The sequence below is a fragment of the Conger conger genome, chromosome 13, assembly GCF_963514075.1.
Source record: "Conger conger chromosome 13, fConCon1.1, whole genome shotgun sequence".
NCBI classification, from domain to species: domain Eukaryota; kingdom Metazoa; phylum Chordata; class Actinopteri; order Anguilliformes; family Congridae; genus Conger; species Conger conger.
Genome location: NC_083772.1, coordinates 34,847,876 through 34,868,480, shown reverse-complemented (window position 1 = coordinate 34,868,480; position 20,605 = coordinate 34,847,876). Strand labels below are relative to the sequence as shown.

The window sequence follows — 20,605 nt, the reverse complement described above, 5'->3', positions numbered from 1 at the left end:
TACCAGAAGCTGGTATTTTGGAGCGCTCAATTAAAACAGAAGAGGGCAATTAAAAAACAAACAAACAAAAAAACGCTATCCCCGCTGAAGTCTCAGGGAGAACAGGTTATGAAAAAGACCTTCAAGATGGCTGACTGAAGTGACGAGGGTATTGGAGAAGACTGCCACCGTGGCGAAACCCTCCTCTCACAGTCAGTAACAGCGTCCGTGAGCAGCAGTGTCGATGGGGACGTTTCCTACAAAGGCTGGGGTGGGGAAAAGCACAGGGAACAGACCTCACGCGGGATTAGGAAGAGCGGCTTTCCCGACCGGCACCTGTCGGAACGTCGGCGGATGGCTCTGTTGTGATACACACACGCGCACGATTAAAAACTACACCCCTTTCTAAAGGACATCTGAGAATGTGGTTACACATATATACTGTACATATATAAGGACATACATTTACAGAGACCTGCTCTCACCTGTGACCCCACACCCCCCCGCCCCCCCAACCACCCAAAACCTGCACAGCACACCACTTCCCCTAACCCCCCCCCCCCCCAACACTACCTCACCTTTCCCAAATGACCCCCACTCAGCTTGTTCACAGAAAAGGTCTCTGGCTCTACCGGTTGTGGTCTACATGTCTGGTACATGTAGCTACATTTTCTCCTTGGGTTTTGTGGGCGGCTCTGTTCTGATGCAGCCCTGGGGGGTACGTGTACGAGTACAAGTACTGGGCCGGGGTACAAGCACGGGGAGGGTCTCCTCTATACGTAGCACAGGTACAGGTAGGTCTTCTCTATCCTCCAGTCGGAGGGGACGTCCTCGGGCTTGTGGCCCTTCATGTGTTTCTGCATGGCCGACAGGCTGGGGCAGTACTCCAGGCAGATGGTGCACTGGTAGGGTGAGGCTCCGTTGTGGGTGCGCAGGTGCTTGATCATGGCCGAGTAGTCCCGCGACCGCTGGTGGCACAGCTTGCACTCGAAGGGCTTCTCACCTGCCGGACAAAACACACACAGCGGCGCCCCCTGCCGGTCAATAGGGTGCGGCGCAATGCATCGCAAAACAAAATGGAGGCTACAAATGAGAGGCTTCAGCCAACACCAGCAGCCGTGTTGAATTTAAGTATTCTTAGTATACTAGAGTTAGTTGCTAGGTACAAATGTTGTAAAGCAAAGAATCAATTTCATAGCCTAGCTTTTTGTTTCCTGTTTTTGGAAAGAAGGTGAATCTAAGGAGTTATTTGGTAGGTAAGGATGCTGTAAAGAGAAGAATCAATGTTAGTTGATTTTAGTTTAGAGAAGACTTGTGTTTTTGTTTCCTGTTTTTTGAAAGGTATAACAGCACAATATGTGAATGCGGAGAGAGGGCTTGTGGGATTTGCAAAAGTGTTATATAGCTTGAAATTAATTAGGAAACCATTAAAGGAAGTGATATTTGTTTGTAAGTCCATTAGAATAAATGAAGACCCGATAATTGTTTTTCGTGTGAAGTTCACCCTTTTACCATTTCATGGGAGGGGTGCTTTTCAAAAAATGGAATTTAGAGGGGGAAATTAGAGATGCTACACGTACTAATGCACCGAAGGGAAAGAAGTTTTTCCTATCAGCTACTTTTACCTTCTCCCAATTCAACAGCACAAGAACCAGCTCCTCTCCCCTGCATGTAGTCATGCCAAAAATGGCTCCCAAAGCCCCCTCTGTAATCTTTCCACCACCTTCAGATCGCGGCCCCCTGTTCCGCACCGCGGGGATGAGACGAGGGGAAGCTGTACGTGCCGCACGCTGCCACACTCCCTCCTAACGCAGGATCTGAAGCAAGGTGCAAAACAGGGACTGCGGAAAACTTCTCCCATCTGCCGGGTGTGATGTGTTATTTCAGATTTACAAACCACCGCCGCGTTCCCACCTAGTGTATATCCAGCCCCGGCGGCGTCTCCAACTCTTACCTTACGGATAATACGACTCACTATGAATGTATAGAGAGAAAAAGGCTGCCTTAATAAAGTCACGACTTTACGGGAGCATGAACAGTGTGCAGCCTTTTCATTCTGCTGAAGTCTAATTCTTCAGTTCGGCACCTGAGTGAGATTTTGTATTTTCCTCTCATTATGCATGTATGACATGACTCATTTTTATCAAAAGTCGCTATTTTTGCCTCTCATATTCTCACACCGGCGTGCCTTCAGTTCACTCACCAACAAACGAATAACCTTTCACACTACAGGTGACACAGTGCTAAAGGACATAGGTCAAACTAATCAGAGATGTACCTCTAACCGACATCAGTTGGTAGCCTGGGGGGGCCCTATCTATCACTGGGAAGGGTCAATGTAGGTGAAACATTGAATGACTCCTACCCCTGGCGACTTGAGGCTTGAGCTTATGGCCACCAAGCCCCACCGGCACTCTCAAACTTTATTGATAAAATGTGTTCTTACATAAAACCTTGTAATAAATCTTAAAACATTTCATAGATTTGTACCTTTGTAACTTTAGTCTATGATTGATTAGGGTGACACGGTTAGGATCTGTGCTGGGAAAGTTGTTCTTTAAGCTGGTCCCTGGGGGACGTGATCGGGATGGTCTTCATTCCATTGTTCTGGATGCCAAGCGATACTTGCGAAGTGGAATTTGTTACATATTCCATATCAAACCCGCAGTACAGCAAGGGGCGGGGATTTCAGTCTGTACAAGACTCCGATTCTCTAAACGTCCTTGTCCTTTGACCCTCGAAGGCTTAAGGGCTTTCCTCCCTGCCGATACGGTGCGTGTCGGTAGACAGGCGGCGAAGGACCGGCACGCCGCTCGCGGACACAGTGCAAACAGGAGCCGGACGATAATGAATTGCAAATGGAGCCCGGAGACGGATCGGTCATCGACAGGCGGGTGCCCATGTCAATGACTCGTCGCCCCGCTCCTTTCAACAGGCGGCGGGCCTCTGACAGCGCTAGTCGCTGCTCTCGCTGTCTGAGCGCGCCCGGATCGAAGCCCGTTAGCGGTCAGCCCACAGAGGAGCAGTCGAGTGCCGAACAGGGCTCTTGGACAGGGGGTGCCCTGGCAGCACAGTTATTCAATAGAGGATGGGGGGAGGAGAGGCCTGCTCTGGTCAAGTTTTTACTCCACTCTGACCGTGCGTGCGTGGGTGTTGTACTGACCCACGTGCGGCTAATGTGGTATTCACGTTTAGAAGGTAAAAAAACCAAAAAAAAAAAAAACATTATACCGTGTGTTCACATAATGGGTAATGACTGACTGCAGTGATATATGCTACAGAACAAGGCAGGAAAGGTAATATACAGCTTGCTATGGAAATTTGGGGGGATAGTTATTTTAGAAAGGTGATTGGTAATATACAAGGCTAAATGTCTTTAGCATTTTTGTCTTGTAATATGATTTAAGGTCTTTTATTTTTTCTCTCAAGTAGAAAATATTAGCTTGCTATAAGTTACCGTTTGCTTGACAAATAAAATGTTTATTATCTCTTAAACCGTGTTACCTCATTGACAAACTATTAGTCTTACTTAGCAAATTGAGTCCCCAGGGAGGCCATTCTAGGGTCTCAGATGGAAGCAGCCCAGTGACCCTTTGTTGCTAATGTAGCCCTTGTAATGGCCGTTGCTGAGGTGGTGAGGGGTGTGGGCACTGACCTGTGTGCACGCGGTAGTGCGTCTCCAGCTGGTGCTTGAGGCTGAACTTCTTCCCGCAGCCGTTGCACTCGTAGGGCTTCTCCCCGGTGTGGATGCGCTTGTGCCCCTTCAGCGTGCTCTCGTCACGGAAACAGCTCCCGCAGAACTCGCACTCGAACGGGTGGTCACCTGCCACACAGGGGATGGGGGTCCCAGGTCAGGGTCATACTTACAGCTCTGCTTAAACACGTGTGTCAGGGCAAGCATCTGCTAACCGTTTCACTGAGGGATCATTTCCAAACATGGGCTGGAGATCTTTCTATGGTGCTTTTGACAACCTGGGCTGGAGATCTTTCTATGGTACATCTCACAACCTGGGCTGGAGAACTTTCTATGGTGCATTTCATAACCTGGGCTGGAGATCGTTCTATGGTACATCTCACAATCTGGGCAGGAGAAATTTAGCCATTTAATGTTGCCAATTAACTTAACGAGATACACATATTAGACATTAGGATATGTTTACCAATTACTTATTTTTCACGCTTTTACTTTGGAAAGTCAGAAACTAATTTGGTACATTTTTCCAGCATTAGTAGTGCCAAACTGGTCACAAAAGTGAAAAGGGTCTGATTGGACTGGAAATTGATGAACACAGGAACATTAGGAACACGATGATAGAACAGCTGTGAACATTGCACATTCTTTGCCTTTTCTACCGCGTAGCAGAATGCAAACTGCGGGCCAGCTAACTCCCAACCAACGGCCCTTAACGGGGAGAAATTGCTTGTTACTAATGCCTGTTCACCAAGCTGTCGCATTGTTTTGTCGAACAAAAAAAAAGAAAAAAAGGCACGGCTCCTTCATTTAAAAAAACAGACAAGACATAAAAAACAGAACAAAAACAAGACAAAGCTATTACTCCCAGAAAACGGTGAGTAGGAAAAATCATGGCTAGTGTGATTTGCGGCAGAAATAAACCCGCAAACAAACGAAAAACAACCATATAGAAAAAACCCAGGGCCCTCTGGAACAGCGCTATTACCAATTATCGAGGAATCTGACGCGTGGCAGAATGTCGCCATTTCCGTCTCTCTCCAAGCATTTGCTCCTCAAAGACATCACAGGCAACCGGCTCGGGGTCAAGTGGAAACAGTCCGCCGTACCAGGGCAGGCGAGTAATGACTATTCAAATGCCAATAATCCGTGATATTACGATGTGCGTAAAGGATTCTCCCCGCCGTCGCATGCTAATAGCCTCCGGTTGTCTGACGGGCTCCCGTCCGCACGGAACGCCTCGCCGGCGCGTCGGCCGCCGAGGCCGCGGACGGCTCCAAGCCGCCGAACGCTCTCGCCGTTTAATCCTCCTCGCCCGGCCGCGCCCGGCCTGAGTCATCGACGGTGACCTACACGTTTCATTATCTCGCCGGCCGAGAAGCGTCCGTGCCGGGGAATAAATTGCGTTTCTCGTTATGTGCCGTCATGCCCGGTCAGCTCCCTCCCCTCGTAAGGAGGCGACGGCGGTCTCCTCGGTAGCGTTTCCCAGGCGCTCCTGAATGTTATGCACCTTTAAATGGGCCGGTGGTGGCGGTGATTGGGTTTGTTCTGGAAGAGGGGGTGTTGGGAGTCTCGCTCTGAATAGAGCCATCAGCAGATCGCGCTGTAAGGCGCGAGACACCCTGGCCTTTCTGTCGCTGCGAATGCTGCCAGAATCGCAGCCCGTCAGAGAGCGCACAGATTTGTGCGTCCCCCGGGGGGGAATGATGTGGAATTCCAGATCCGGCATGGTCTCCATCCCCCAGTTATCCATACAGAAACTCAAACTGCGTCCTCCCCATTCCTTTAGCCTGTCAATTGGCTAACCGAGGGTCATTAGCATTGCTCCACAGGAAGTGACGTCACGCTCACCAGGTGTCCAGCAACACTAAAATCACTGGCTGTACTGCTGAAGGATGCTTTTTCACCTCACTCAGCACAGAGCCTGTGTGTGATAGGTTTGGTTAGATGTGGAGCCCTGTCACAGTTGTCAGTGTCATCAAAGACAGCGAGGAACACGGCCAGCCTCACCCAGCACAGGTAGTATTGGGGCACGGGCGCGAGGGGGAGAGGACCGCAGCCCAATGTTAATGAGCCAGTGATGTGTCTGCTGATTTTGATGCATGGAGGTGGCACCGCTACCATGACCACATTCACTGAGTATGGTCAAACAGGAAAGCACGGTCGCCTCGACACTCAGAACACCACCATACTGCATAGGGTGTGCACACACACACACACACACACACACATACACATACGCACACACACACACACACACACACTCTCTCATACATACACACACTCTCATACACACACACACACACACACTCTCATACACACACGCACGCACGCATGCACACGCACACACACATACACATACACACACGCACAAACACACACACACACACACACACACACACACACACACACACACACACACACACACACACACACTCTCATACACACACACACACACACACAGTCACACACACACTCTCATACACACACACACACACACAGTCCCTCAAGGACAGACATACAATAGCAGGCCATCACCACCTCTGTGTCACACAGTTTTTCTCCACATTAAAACACTCGTCCTCCTGTGGCGCGCTCTCAAAGGCACACTGCTACCGAGGGTGACGGAGTGAGGGGGGGGACCACACTGAGCCTCTCCCTCCTGCAGTGGAGAAATTCTATCTCCTTCTGCGCCTCGCATTAGGGTTGTTAAATCGTCGCCAAACCCGTATCGTCCGATCGCCCTCCCTCGTGATTGCCAATAGCCAATAAAAAAGCTCTTCTTTACACATCTACATTTCCAAATATTAACCATTTTCGATCTGTTATTCTGGATTTTTCTTCATATTCCATTATGATTATGAAGACTTGTTGTGATGCAAAACAACCGTAATGTCTTTCCAATGAAGGAAGTTCAGTCCAGCCAAGTTTGTCTACTTACACTTATCAACAGAAACAAACAAAATGATACTAAATCAGGAGTAATTGAAGCACAACAGAATCCCACAGGTGATTCCACACAATTAAATTCATGCCTTCCATACGTTTTACACAATACAGGGCACACTGTGAAAAACGGTTTTCCCTTCCACTTTACCGAGCCACCTGTTACTGTGCTAAATGAGCACCGCCAGGCACATCCGTCACGTCCAATCAGACGGCCAGGAAAAAACGGAACATTAACGTGAGCATCAATTAAGAATATTCGTCAACGGCTGATAGCAATACGACACGACCACATAATTCATTTCAGCGAAACGTCAAAACGGCGCAACCGGCAATCAAAATCGAACAGGAACCCGCTTGAGGGAGGGCTGCTGGCCCTGCTGTAACAACCGTCACCGACAAAAAATACATTTACCGGACTGCAAAGCTACACTGCCGCCCTTTTTGAGTAATTGCAAATGAGTTTTTCTTCATCTACATTTAAAGATTTTGGGTCCACAATGAGACAGCTAGCCACCATTTTAAAAAGTGACACTTCGTCCTCATACAACGATTGCTCAAACATCAATACTTGTGAAAAGATATTGGCTATCCCAAGTCCTTCACTTGCAATACAGTCACATTCTTGAAGACTGAATCCTTTTCATTTTTGGAGATATTGAACTTCAGACAAGATTTTTCCTCTCAAAATGGATACATCTCAGTCTTAATTTTCTGAATTGTGGATCAATAGAATGCATTAGCACACTATAACAGTGGCCCTGGCCGGGGGGGCCAAGGAGGCCAAAACGCGGCAGCTCTGCGCTCGACTGTCGCCTGCTTTACTTTTGCCCGGGGGCATCAATAGCCCCGAGGGAGGAAAACAGACGCCTGTGAAGGGGGGAGACTTCGGGGAGCCCACGGGCGTGAAAAGGATGTCTGGAGGGTGTGCGGGCAGCGGTGTTGTCTCTCTGGGGCCGGGCCCGGTGCCAGGAGAAAGACGATTGCTTCCTCTCTCCTCCCAGAGAGCAAACCACAGACCTGACCCCCGGCCCCCCCCGCCAGAAGTCACAGTTGTGGAATCGTGCTAATTCGTGTCCGCCCGCAGCCTCCGTTCCCCACCGCTGTGAAGGAATGTCCAGGGGGAGTGAGCACGGTTAACAGCGGGGCAGACACCCACGCTTGACCCTTCATCCAGCACGGCTAAACCGTGTCAAACACGGCCTTCTAAATACAGGCCTGTGCAAAAGCCTTACGCACCCTAGATTTTTAAATATAAATTTGGTCTTTCATGTTTATTTTTTGATTTCTGTATTAGTTTAGTCTAGTACTTTTCCAGAATATGCAATGCTACTGTGAAATTAGATTGCTAAATTAGTATTTCATAACATAAAGTAGAAGCCTGCAGAAGAACTGTGGAAAATTCTCCAATATGTTTTATATAACCTACCGGCTGATTTTCTTACAAAACTGTTCACTGATCTTTATAGTATTTTTATATAATATTTAGAAACTATTCATTTCATTATTTTTGAAAGCATCTTTGCTTTCAGGATTTTTTTGTGCCCAAGGCTTTTACACAGTTCCGTATATATGCATGCACTGAATAATTTGACATGAGAAAGAACTACATTTGACTAAAGAATTTTGGTCTTGTTAAGATTTTAAAAGCAGGGATGTTTTTTTTTCTTTTCTGTGAAAAACTATAAAAAGAGAAGATGAGAGGTGAATGAACAGGAAGTCAGAGAGGAACATAAGGTGAGAGGAACTAACAGGTAAAAGCAGAGGCTGAATCAGTGCTAGAGTGTGAGCTAGTTACACTTTTTCACTTTTCTGTCTGTGAGAACTAGACCGTTATGAAGAAAATAGTATTCTGGTGTAAATATGAATGAAAAAAAAAACGTTTAATTATTTTGAATAATAGCTGATAAGAAATGCCACAGCAAAAGTGTCTGTCTTAAGAGTTTTGTAACAAGGCTTAGGCCTTATTTCTTTCTCTTAAGTACAGAATTATTAGTTTGTTTTTAGTTTTGTTTGACATGACATTTTCATATTCCATTGGCAAATCTTGAATCGAGTCAAACTGTCTTGCCAATATTTTATAAATATAATTTATCAATATAAGATAAAACATTTTTTGCAATGCATCTTGACATTTCTCCCACCATCTTTGTTAAAAGGGAAAAGAGGGTCTGACCTGTGAGAGCACAGGAGGGAGAGGACTGTATGGGGAAGGGGTGGGGTCTGTACCGACCTGTGTGGGAGTGCAGGTGTGGGGTCTGTACCGACCTGTGTGAGAACAGAGGTGTAGGAGGTGTGGGGTCTGTACCGACCTGTGTGAGAGCGCAGGTGTGGGGTCTGTACCGACCTGTGTGAGAGCGCAGGTGTGGGGTCTGTACTGACTTGTGTGGGAGTGCAGGTGTGGGGTCTGTACCGACCTGTGTGAGAACAGAGGTGTAGGAGGTGTGGGGTCTGTACCGACCTGTGTGAGAGCGCAGGTGTGGGGTCTGTACCGACCTGTGTGGGAGTGCAGGTGTGGGGTCTGTACCGACCTGTGTGAGAACAGAGGTGTAGGAGGTGTGGGGTCTGTACCGACCTGTGTGGGAGCGCAGGTGTGGGGTCTGTACTGACCTGTGTGGGAGCGCAGGTGTGGGGTCTGTACCGACCTGTGTGAGAGCGCAGGTGTGGGGTCTGTACTGACCTGTGTGAGAGCGCAGGTGTGGGGTCTGTACTGACCTGTGTGAGAGCGCAGGTGTGGGGTCTGTACTGACCTGTGTGGGAGCGCAGGTGTGGGGTCTGTACTGACCTGTGTGGGAGCGCAGGTGTGGGGTCTGTACTGATCTTTGTGGGAGCGCAGGTGTGGGGTCTGTACTGACCTGTGTGGGAGCGCAGGTGTGGGGTCTGTACTGACCTGTGTGGGAGCGCAGGTGGCGTTTGAGGGCGGTGTGGCTGGGGAAGGTGCGGTTGCACTCGCTGCAGATGTAGCTCCGCACACCGGCGTGGACCTCCATGTGTTGCTGTAGGGCCGTCTGTGCCTGGAAGCGCTTCCCACACAGCAGGCAGAACACCGCCATGTCTGAGCCTGAGAGAGAACACACACACTGTTATACACACACCAGCATCTGAGCCTGAGAGACAACACACACACTGTTATACACACACCAGCATCTGAGCCTGAGAGACAACACACACACACGCACACACTGTTATACATACACCAGCATCTGAGCCTGACAACACACACACACACACACACACACACTGTTAAGGCCAGATTATAGTCCAGCGACCGACAACGTGCAATGGATATCGCTGTCTGGCTGACTGGAGTGCGTTTATAATTTTTGCTAAGGACAACAACCACAGCCTATGTCGCGCAACAATAGAACGTTCATGAATGTTCTGCAATCTTAGTCGAGTGACACTGTCGCTGGACTATAAACTAGCCTTTATAGACACACACAGAGACACACAGACACAGACACAGACACAGACACACACACACACACACACACACACACACACAGGAAACCTGAAACTAAGCACCATGTCAGTGCTTGGGCCCGCAGGCTTTGCCCATTTAGCTCCTGTGACTCATTTCGTCCTCCTTTGATACAGGATTAGTTTACACAGTCTTAAATCATAACTCCTATTACTCTGTACATAATCTGTGACTAATCTAGGGTCAGGGCAAGGGCAGGGAAAACCTATAAGGAACAAAGCCAAAGGCCAGTGTCAGGTCACCATCAAACCCTCTACAAATACCTGAAGAAAAGCTCTACTGCTAACCAAAGAAAATGCAAAAAAAGTACAGTCCTGGATCTCAGTCATTTTACACTTTAGGACCAGCACCAGATTCAATACATTAATCTGCGTGAATTTATTTTCATAACTGCCAACTCCCGACAATGTTACTGTAACTGAGTGTACAATGTTACTTATACAGAGTGTACACTGAGTCTATGATGTCACTGTTACTGAGAGTACACTGACAACCCTTTGCAATGTTACTGAGTGTACAAAGAGATAATGTCTGTCAAATAATATAGCACAGGGACCTATTTTTAATCATTAAAAATCTATATTCTACTCCATTCAGCTATATGTGGACATTATTGTGTGCAGCCAAGGACGTGTAGAGAGTGTCAAATGAAATCAAGTCAGGAGGAAGTGATCATGACACAGAAGAGATTACCTACTCGAAATTGCTCTCAAAGGAAAAATGTACTTGCCTTGCAAATAATTTTTTATATGGTGCTATGTAAAAGCTATTGTAGACCGACCTGTAGTTGCTAAGATTACATCTGAAATGGTCCATAGCATGTAATACTAAACAAAGCTGCTTGCATAAAAGATTGCCACAGGAATACATGTGGAGTGTAATCAAAGTAAAGACACACACACACCCCTCAGAATAGATTAAATCACAAACAAGCAAACAGCAAGCTATTGGTTTCCCTTTAATCTTACACACTATAATTCTCCACAATATGAAACATCTACTTATATACAGTATATACAGTGTGTGTGTATGTGTACACATACAGTACCGTATCCAATATGCTTACACACTCGTGTGCACGCAAACACACACACACACACACACACACACACACACACACAGCACACGCATGTGCTCATACACACATACACACATTTTTTCAATTACCAGACTCCCCCCAAAAAACCTGCTAGCAAACCCCAGTGTTTAGAGCCTGGCTTCTGTTTCATCAGTCAATACTGCATCTTTCCTGCAAAGCTGCCACTAATTTAAAAATCCATGCAAACCCTCGCCCTGTGTTCATAAACGCGAGGCCGAGCTTGTCTCCCTGCTGAATCAATCAGCATTTGCCTCAACAGCCAGGAGAAGAAGAAAAAAACAGAGACAAAACACTCCAGACACGGTGTTTCTCCCCCAATCTCAGGGAAGGACTCCGCAGTGACAGTTTAGCGTTGATGTATGACCGCAGCCCTCCGGTTTCTGGGCTAGAATCATGTCGCTTATTATTAATCCCCAGTTCCTTTCTATTTTTGAATCCATAAACGTGGATCCATTGACTGGAGGTTGTTTCATGAGAATCCCTTCAGGAGGTGAATCTGAGTAACGGGCAAAGCTTTTAGCACTGTGGCTACGAGGAATACTCGGATTTTTTATGTTTTAAATTATGATTCATGAAGTAATGCAATCATAATGGCGAAGGTACATGACTGGTCCCCAGAAGGTTGGAGGCTCAAGCCCTGTTGTAACCATGATAGAATCTGTTGGGCCCTTGAGCAAGGCCCTTAACCCCCCATTGCTTCAGGGGGGATTGTCCCCCGTTTAGTCTAATCAACTGTAAGTCACCTAGGATAAAACGTTGGCTAAATAACAAATTATTATTATTATGAAAACTTTGAGACTTTGTTGATCTTTGAAGGCTTGATATTCCACAGGAAAATGTTCAACATTTCAAATGTTCAACATTTTCCTTGCAAATAAACACGTGTGCTGAGATCCATACAAGCGAACCTTTTTGCTGAAAGACATTGTAACCCTGATGTAAAAGGCTGATTCTCTTTTGTTAGATGTGACCGTGAATAAGAAAAATACTGAACAAAGTGACATTGGTCTGTGGAGCTTTGAACTGACACACACACACACATACACACCGTTACTCCTGCACACAGTGACATTACACTGTGCTGGAGAACACCATTTCCTACACAGCAGAGAACAGGCCATTCTCACACTACGCTTTACACCACCTACTGTTAAGATGCAGCTGGGGTCTCCTGTTTAAAACCATCTCTATGAGTCAAATACATCAACTCTGCTGTAGTCTTTTGCTGCTCAAACATCCAGGCACACTCCAAGAAACATCCAGGAACACTCCATGAAACATCTTTACCAAGAAAGAACAAAAAAAAAAAAAACAGTGTTCCTGCCTTCAGTATAATCACAAATGTGTGAATCAGAACAGGACAGGACAGGAATCTGGTCTATAGCTGCTCTACCCTCTGCCTGCCTAGTTTCCTGTTTCAGTTGAGGCCATTTCTGTTCTAAAAAGGATCTATAATTCCATTTTGAAGGCTTCCCCTGAAACACACTGTACCAGTACTTCTAGGAAGATGTAAGCTAGGTAATAGATAGTTTGCTAGGGTAGGACACACAGCTGGTGGTTTACTGTTATGCTCCAATGGAACCCAATGAAGATTAGCAGAGAGCCTTCAATACAAACATGAAACAAACCAAGAACCAGGCAAGGGCCCTCAGCCATACCATCATTCCTCGTACACCAACCAGGGGATTGTGGCTGCATTAAAAACCATGAATATAATTTCCTTCTTTTGCCAACAGTGTATGCAAGTATGCTGTGTGACTGCACAACACAACAGCTTTATCTAGTAAATCTTTTGGCATGTGAGAACATTGGTTTGGGACACCAGACAGTCAGCTCCTATTGCCCAGTCATATATAGTGTGGTCCTGTAGTGCCAGCAGTACCACCATCTGTCAGCACTACATTCATGAGAACTACAGTACCCATGAACTGACTAAACCACGACCTATGACCCATGAATCATGCTTATGCCTGAGGGTCCAAAAAGGACCACACTGGAGGAAGGCTATGGTGGCTTGTACTTATTAAACAACCTTAAAACACACTGAGAACAACAAACTAGGACATATAGTGGAAGGAGACCAGACCAGGCTTAACACAAGATGACTAAATAGCAAATGTAAAATGGAGCCTGGGACAGACTGAGTTGCGTTTTTTTGGCCATTAATCTCTCTTATGCTAATGTGTCAGGAGGATAGCATGATTATGATAGAGCTTCCTCCAGGTGCTGAGACCCGCCTCTGAGATCAAGACTATAGCAAACACTTGTCACAGGCTGCTGAGTGTTGCAGGCATTATGGGTCATAGGTTCAAGCAGTTCATGGCTACTGTAGCTCTCATAGTAATGAGTAGTAGTAGTAGTGAGTGTTCACAAAATGAGGGACTGATGGCACTGACAGCACCACCCTGTATAGGACTGGGTAACAGGCGCTGACTGTTGCTACAGGCTATTATAGCAGACGTTCTGGTGTCCCAAACCAAAGATATCACAGTAAAAATATTTATCCTCGACTAAGCTGTGGTGTTGTGCTAATGTGCTCTCCACATCACGAAATGGAATCAGAGACCTTCAGGTGTACTCCAGACCAGTCTTGACATAGCGTGATGGATACTCTCTATACCGCAGGCAAAGCAATGAGTCTAGATCCGTTAAATGGCCTGTTCTCCTCATCAAACATTTTTATATGTTCTTATTTTCTAAAAAAAAAAAGGCTCTGAATTCAACTTAATCAGACAGGGATCAATATGGCCTCCTACCTTTTACTGCTGTTTGCAGTTTACTGCTCTTTTTAATCTGATCCGGTGGAGTTTAATGCACCTGCACATTTCCCTATATACACGGCGTTCTTCAGTTCTTGCCTATATTCAGGATAAAATAATAGCAGCACAGTCTTCCTACCGCAAATAGCTAGATAAGTAAGTAATTACAGTTTGGAGTAAAAAGCATTACATATTTTTGTCTCTCCAGAAATGCAGAGACAACATCATCACCTCCCCATCTTCCAATATGCATGGATCAATGCACAATAAGGCACAATAACCTCCCTCGCGCAGTGGCAAGGGACATTCCAGGTCCTAATACAATACACACTCGACACTCACAATGGTTTGTGAGTACAATGGTTTTGTCATCATGTTAAATGGACTAGGCCAAAAGTACAAGGCAGCGTCTTATTTTATTTATTAATTTGAAATTAGCACGAACACCAGAAGCAGCATATGTCATAAGGCCCCTGTTTAGAAATAGGCATTGAGAGGGAATGGTGGATAGTGCAGCACAGAGTATACAATAATACATTTTTTTGCTTTTCATAGCGGTCAATATATACTCTCACCAACCATGTACTGCACTATCCACCATTCCCTCTCAATGCCTATTTCTAAACAAGGGCCTTCTGACATATGCTGCTTCTGGTGTGTGTGTGTCTGTGTGTGTGTGTGTGTATATAAATATACATATATATATATATATATATATATATATATATATATATATATATATAATTGGATTAATTCCTTTTTTTAATTATAAATAAATAAATAAATAAAGATTTATTTATTTATGTATTTATTTATTTATAATAAAAAAAGGAATTCATCCAATCACATGAACATAGAAGAATAATGAAAATCCTTGTGTTCACAGTCACCGAGGGGGGTGACAAGTACTCTTATCTACAGTGCATGCAAATGTTTGGGAAAACACACTGTCCTTGCCTGCATATAATGTTACATTACATTACATTGCAAAGCATTTAGCAGACACTCTCATCCAGAGCGACATACAACGAAGTGCAGATCGAACACAGGAACAAGTGTGAAGAGGACCCCAGAGGATGGTACGGTTCCGAGTCCCAGCGTGACCATACAGATACAATTGGAACGCTTATTAGTCTAAAGAGAGTCGTATATGTACCAGCCATGAGAATCATGGGTCTGCTAGTTGGCTTATCCTTCTCAGACACTGATATTCAGTATGATGTGCCCTATGGTCTGCTACCATATCCTGGCTGCCAGCCACATGATGGATTTAGCACCATCACAACATCAGTGAAAGATGGGAAAACACACTAACATCTGCAACTACTGTGCTCTAACGTCTGAACCAGTGATTGTGCTCTCCAGTGCAGAAGCGCCAGTTGATGGACTCATACAAGTAATTGGGGGAAAAAAGTAAATATAATATGTCCTATCATTTGTACTGAAAAGTTACTAAGGCACTGAGCAATGTTTGTTTATTAACTTCTTTATTTACTTATTTATTTCATGTTTATTTGAGCAGGGACAATGCCAAGGGATGTAGCATCATTACAGCCAGTTTAGACCAGGTTCACGTAGCTGATGCATAGAGATTATAGCGATTGCTAGTTTCAAACTCCCGTCCCTAGTTACACTTAATAAGACACAAAGTGTTAAATGGAACATGTTAAAAAACATACCAGGCATAACAATGAACTAAATAAAGCCCTTAAATCAAATCCTGACCAATTTTTTGTCAAAAGCAATATGCTTGTCCAATCCGGGCTGACCGCAGCTTTCAGGTTTTCACCTAGAGAAGGAAGAAACGAAAACTGCTTGGAGGGCGTTCAAGTTACAACGGAGCAGATGGACCGGCACTGCAGGAAGCATCAGACTCAACTACTCTTCCCTTTTCCGAATAATTTATCTCCGCTCCTCTATCTATTTACACTGTCTGTCACCCGCTCCCGGAGAGTGCGCCTCTCCTCTCCTCTCCTCTCCTCTCCTCTCCAGACGTGATTTTAATGGGGCTGAAGTGGTGGATGGCGGTTATTTAAGCGCACTGAATGGAGACGATAATGGCCAGGGCTACTCGCAGAGAGGGAGCGTCGCCACGGGGATGTCCGCCCTGCCGCAGTCGGGCAGGCGGCATACAACGGCAGCCCAGAGAGGACACTATAGTGAAACAGCTTCTGCAAACACAAATGTGCACTAATGCCAAATAATAGAACGTTTTAGAATGTTCCTCACAGAAACGGACAAGAAAAAGGGAAGAAGCTCTGCTACGATAGCAAATGCATGCAAGCACTCAATATCCAGAAGGCTTTTGAACAGCAACTCAAAGCGATTCACTATAAATGTCAACTGTCGATAAGATGCCGCAGACAATCTACAGTAGGGGTTCCCAAAACAATGGGTCGTGAGAGGCTCTAATTGGGTCCTGAGATGCACAAGAACACGGTAAGACCATTAAAGGACACTCACAGAGGACAGAGTACGCAAAGTTTATGTACTTTTTATTGGAAAGAAAAAACAGGCCACTCTGTGCTCGTTCACTGCAGGATGAAAAACCCGGTGAACTGACATTTGTTTCTTCTGAGTAAACAACAGGACTATTACAACTTGTCCAAATCGTTACCATCTCAGTGCACCGTATTTAAAGGTCTCGCAGGCAGAGAACCGCTGCTCGGCCCAAGTTTTAATTGACAGTTATCATTATTTATTCACAAACGCAATTAAAATCATTAAGCTGTTTCGCCCACCCCTTCATATACAGTTCAGCAACCACCAACACTGATGAAAGAACTGAATACCTCCCTCCCTCGGTCCCTCCCTGGGACACACTATGGACAATTACGCACTGCCCTGCTCATGTACAGTACCTCAGTCAGATTCAATATCAGGTCGCGGGGCATATCCACACAATAAAACAATGATTAACAGGGAGATACACTGGTATATTGAGAAAAGTTGATTGAATCCAGCGCTACAGTGTGTCAAGCTCAGTGAGTCTGATTGCGCAAGCCAGGCTGGTGACCTCGCAAACTCTCAGAACGGTTTCCTGCTTCAGCTTAATAAATAATACCTGGAAAAAAAAATTGTAAACGTTGACAGAGAGCAGACTCTGTAGAGGCTGTAAAGAAAGCTACATTACCTATTTCACACTAATTACACAAATGCCTGATTACATGAATTTGCTTTCTCTTTTGCTTGCGTGGGACAATTTCTTGGAGCAGGAAAGTCAAGGCTCTGCAAAGATAGTGCTTGGTTGTGAATGCTGGCATTGCATTCTCCTGTACAGCATATATGGGTTTGCCTAAGTGAGACTGCCTTTACATGTTCGGAGGAGAAGGTGTGTGCCTTCCAAATGTGTCTCGTTTTCATTTCAAGTATGAAGCAGTCTCCACAGCAAGCCAATATAGTATTGGCACTCAAGCGGTGAAGCCAATTTCTGATTAGTATGTCAATCGTGTCTTCGACAATTGCTGTGCTTTAAGTGAGGGGGTCAATTCAAACTAGGCACCGTGGTGTAAGCTAGCTCAGTCTGTTAAAATCAATAATGCATCTAAAGCAGTTATTACTGTTTTTTTGGCCATTACTCATACCACATTTTTGTGGTGTTGTTCTGTCTGAACAATCAACGAGATTGGGTTACTTATGACAAAGGAATTTGTTATTGATTTTAAATAGCTTGTTAGCCTCACTGATTGAGCTTTGTTCTGTTCATCTCTCAGGAGATACAAGATGGCGTCTCGCAAAGGGATAAAATAAGTGAGGATGGGTCCTGACCACTCTTCTTCAGTCTATGCCTCACTCAATTCCTCTCCTTTACTGCATTGTCCTCTTCTCTCACACTATGTGAATAAAGGATGTACACTCAGTGAGCACTTTATTTGGTATTTATTAGACTTTATTTTTTTACTTCTACGGCTGTAGCCTATCCACTTAAGAGTTATGATGCGTTGTGTGTTCAGAGATGCTCTTCTGCATACCACTGTTGTAATGTGTGATTATTTGCGTTACTGTCACTTTCCTATCAGCTTTGACCAGTCTGACCATTCACCTCTAATGTCTTTCATTAACAAGGCGTTTCTGTCTGCAGAACTGCTGCTCATCTGATTTTTTTTGTTTTATTGCACCATTCTTTGCCTAGAAATATAAAAATATATCACAACAGCATTTACAATTAAGCAGCACCCTTCTGTTGAACCTGACGTTCTTTATGTCAGCAGTTAGTTATCAAAGGCAATCAAGGCACATTTTCTACACTGGCCAAACTCTCAATGAAACACCATGGGGGTCTTTCTAGAACTGCACTTGTATTCTGTCCAATTACATACATGAAGCAAGGGCGAGACAAATTCAGACCTGCAGGCAGGACTATAATTAGCATTAAAGTGTGTTGGGAAAATAAAAAAATTATACAAATTGCATACGCAGACAGTGCAAATGAAACAGAGGGTGGGGAGTGTTCCGGACACTTCTATAGATTAAGGTCCCATTTCGCCCAGCCTTCTACCAGACTGGGGCCGTGCCTGCTGTTAACTTCATTGAACTTGACTGAACAACTGAACATTGACTTCATCTATTTGTCATGTTAGAAAGCTAGGATTGGTGACAATATGATTCCTGGTGTGTTCCCATGCAGCACAGAACAAATCCCATTCATATCCAGAGCATTAGAACCTGAACACAAACCAACACCGAATAAATATTATACTACTTTATCCAGTATTAGCTACAGCCCTACCCTGAGCAGTTACACTGCATTTCCGTTTCACTGTCACTCGCTAATATGATGCAGCGAAAGTATCTATGTTAAAATACGGACACTCCTCAGGGAGATTAACGCAGCCAGATGGTGTTATGGGAGCCATATTAATTACTGCAGGGAACTGCCATGAACAATATACTTGTCTTATATCGACTTCCAGAACGAATAGAGAAATACATTCATGGTCTCGCTTTGAATTAAAAAAAATAATAATTATTTGATAACCTTAGCCAATCAACCTGCATGTATTAATTTGTGAAGCACGCAACGGGGCACTTGCCATTATCAGCCAATGACGGAGGGGGTGGGCCTCGACACCCAACGCCTGCCACTCCCGGTCACCTGCCACATTCTGACCAATTAAATAGCCGAGGAAAACAAAGATGTCACCGGGACGCATTTTATTACCTTAAGGCTGCACGGGTGTCACGCAGAACACACACACACAAAAACGTGGCGTGTCTTTAAGGGGATATAATTTACAGTGCTCCGCACGGCTCGCCTTGTCCGCAGATCGCTTTACAATGGAGAGGAGCCCGCTCGGCTGTCCGCCTATCCCACAAATCCCGTTTAATCAGATATCTCTCGCAGTGTGACTGCGAGTAAGAAAAGGGGCTAATTAGTAAACAGAGAGCTACTCCACAGCCTCATTGGCATTCGAGTGGGGTTAGCATGTCGCATTTAAAATGCACTCTGATGAAGTCTACAAAATCAAACCATTTGTTACTCCTATTGAAGAGGCTTCGGGCCACTGGCAATTAAATTGGAATTAGTGCAGAGAATGAGATACTGCAGACACATACCAAGCAGGGGGAAAAACTGTCAGGAAGACGGCTGGAGTTCAGTCCAGTTTACGGTTTTAAATACTTAAACCGTAAAATAACGCAGAGCTTTCCGGTAATTCTGCTCCAATTCCACCATCCTCTTCCACCGTCGAGAAATCAGTTAGGCCGAAGTGTGAGCGTAGCGATGTAAAGCTGTCACCGGCATCGATTTTGGCACAAAACCAAACGCCCTGGAATTCTCCTACCATGAAATCTGTTTTCATTTATCAAAGCCCTTCCTCCTTCGTTTTAACAGCTCCCTGAATCCCCTCATTCAGTTAAGGTCACAGTCTCTCACATTTTGTCAAGGAACACTTCCTCCTGTATCACTTCCATATTTACCTTATTGTCTCCCTGTGGCTTCAATTCTCTCTCTCTAGCCTCACCCAGCCACACACTGACCCGAGACCTAAAGAGAATATAAACCACATTCAAAGCCAGTGACGGGTGCCATTTTGTGTTTTCAGGAAAGGTGCTGATGCCTGCCGGAATCCAGGTTTTTTTTTTGGTGGGCAGGGGGTCTCCAGAAAAGAAAAAGATGAGATAATGTTTAATATTTCATGGAATAGACACCCAGACAATGTTCCATTGGAGTCTCTGCGTAAGCTCACTCGGGTGTTTTGGGGACAAGAGGGGGAAAAAAATGAAAAAGCCAATGTTCTCCACCTCCATTTTGTCACCTCCATTTTGGGATGACTTGCACACAGTATCTCAGCTCATCACCTTGTCATTTGCTCACAGGGCTTTGATGCAAGAGTCTGCAATTTTTATAAAACCGCATTAAAGCACTCTATATGTCACTTAAGAATATGGGCACTTTCAAAAACATCTGCCTCTCCATAGCAACGCACCGGAGCGGTAACCCTTTCTGACAGGGACTGCCTTCTGTGACAGGCAACTGCAGTACATCCACACTTCCACAGTGCTCGTTTTACATGAAACAGTTATTCTACATGGAGCTTAGATTTGACAAAATAAAAGGGCAAAATGATGTACACCAAAAATGGAAGAAAACAAAGGAAGACAAAAAACTATCAACAGTTATTCAACAGATGATCAACAGGTTTAACAAC

At 45.1% G+C, this 20,605-nt stretch overlaps 1 protein-coding gene across 2 annotated transcripts in view; it reads right to left on the bottom strand.

Moving 5' to 3' along the window:
• Positions 1–557: 557 nt before the first annotated feature.
• LOC133107931 (zinc finger and BTB domain-containing protein 16-A-like) overlaps positions 558–20,605 on the bottom strand; it is a 108,667-nt gene continuing 88,619 nt past the window's right edge. For both annotated transcript variants that reach the window (XM_061217240.1, XM_061217239.1), the window contains exons 5-7: positions 9,507–9,677; positions 3,635–3,802; positions 558–982 (exon numbers count right to left, since the gene is read on the bottom strand). In XM_061217240.1, coding sequence (XP_061073224.1) covers positions 753–982; positions 3,635–3,802; positions 9,507–9,677 — 569 coding nt within the window. In that variant the 3' untranslated portion in view covers positions 558–752. The remainder of the gene's footprint in view (positions 983–3,634; positions 3,803–9,506; positions 9,678–20,605) is intronic.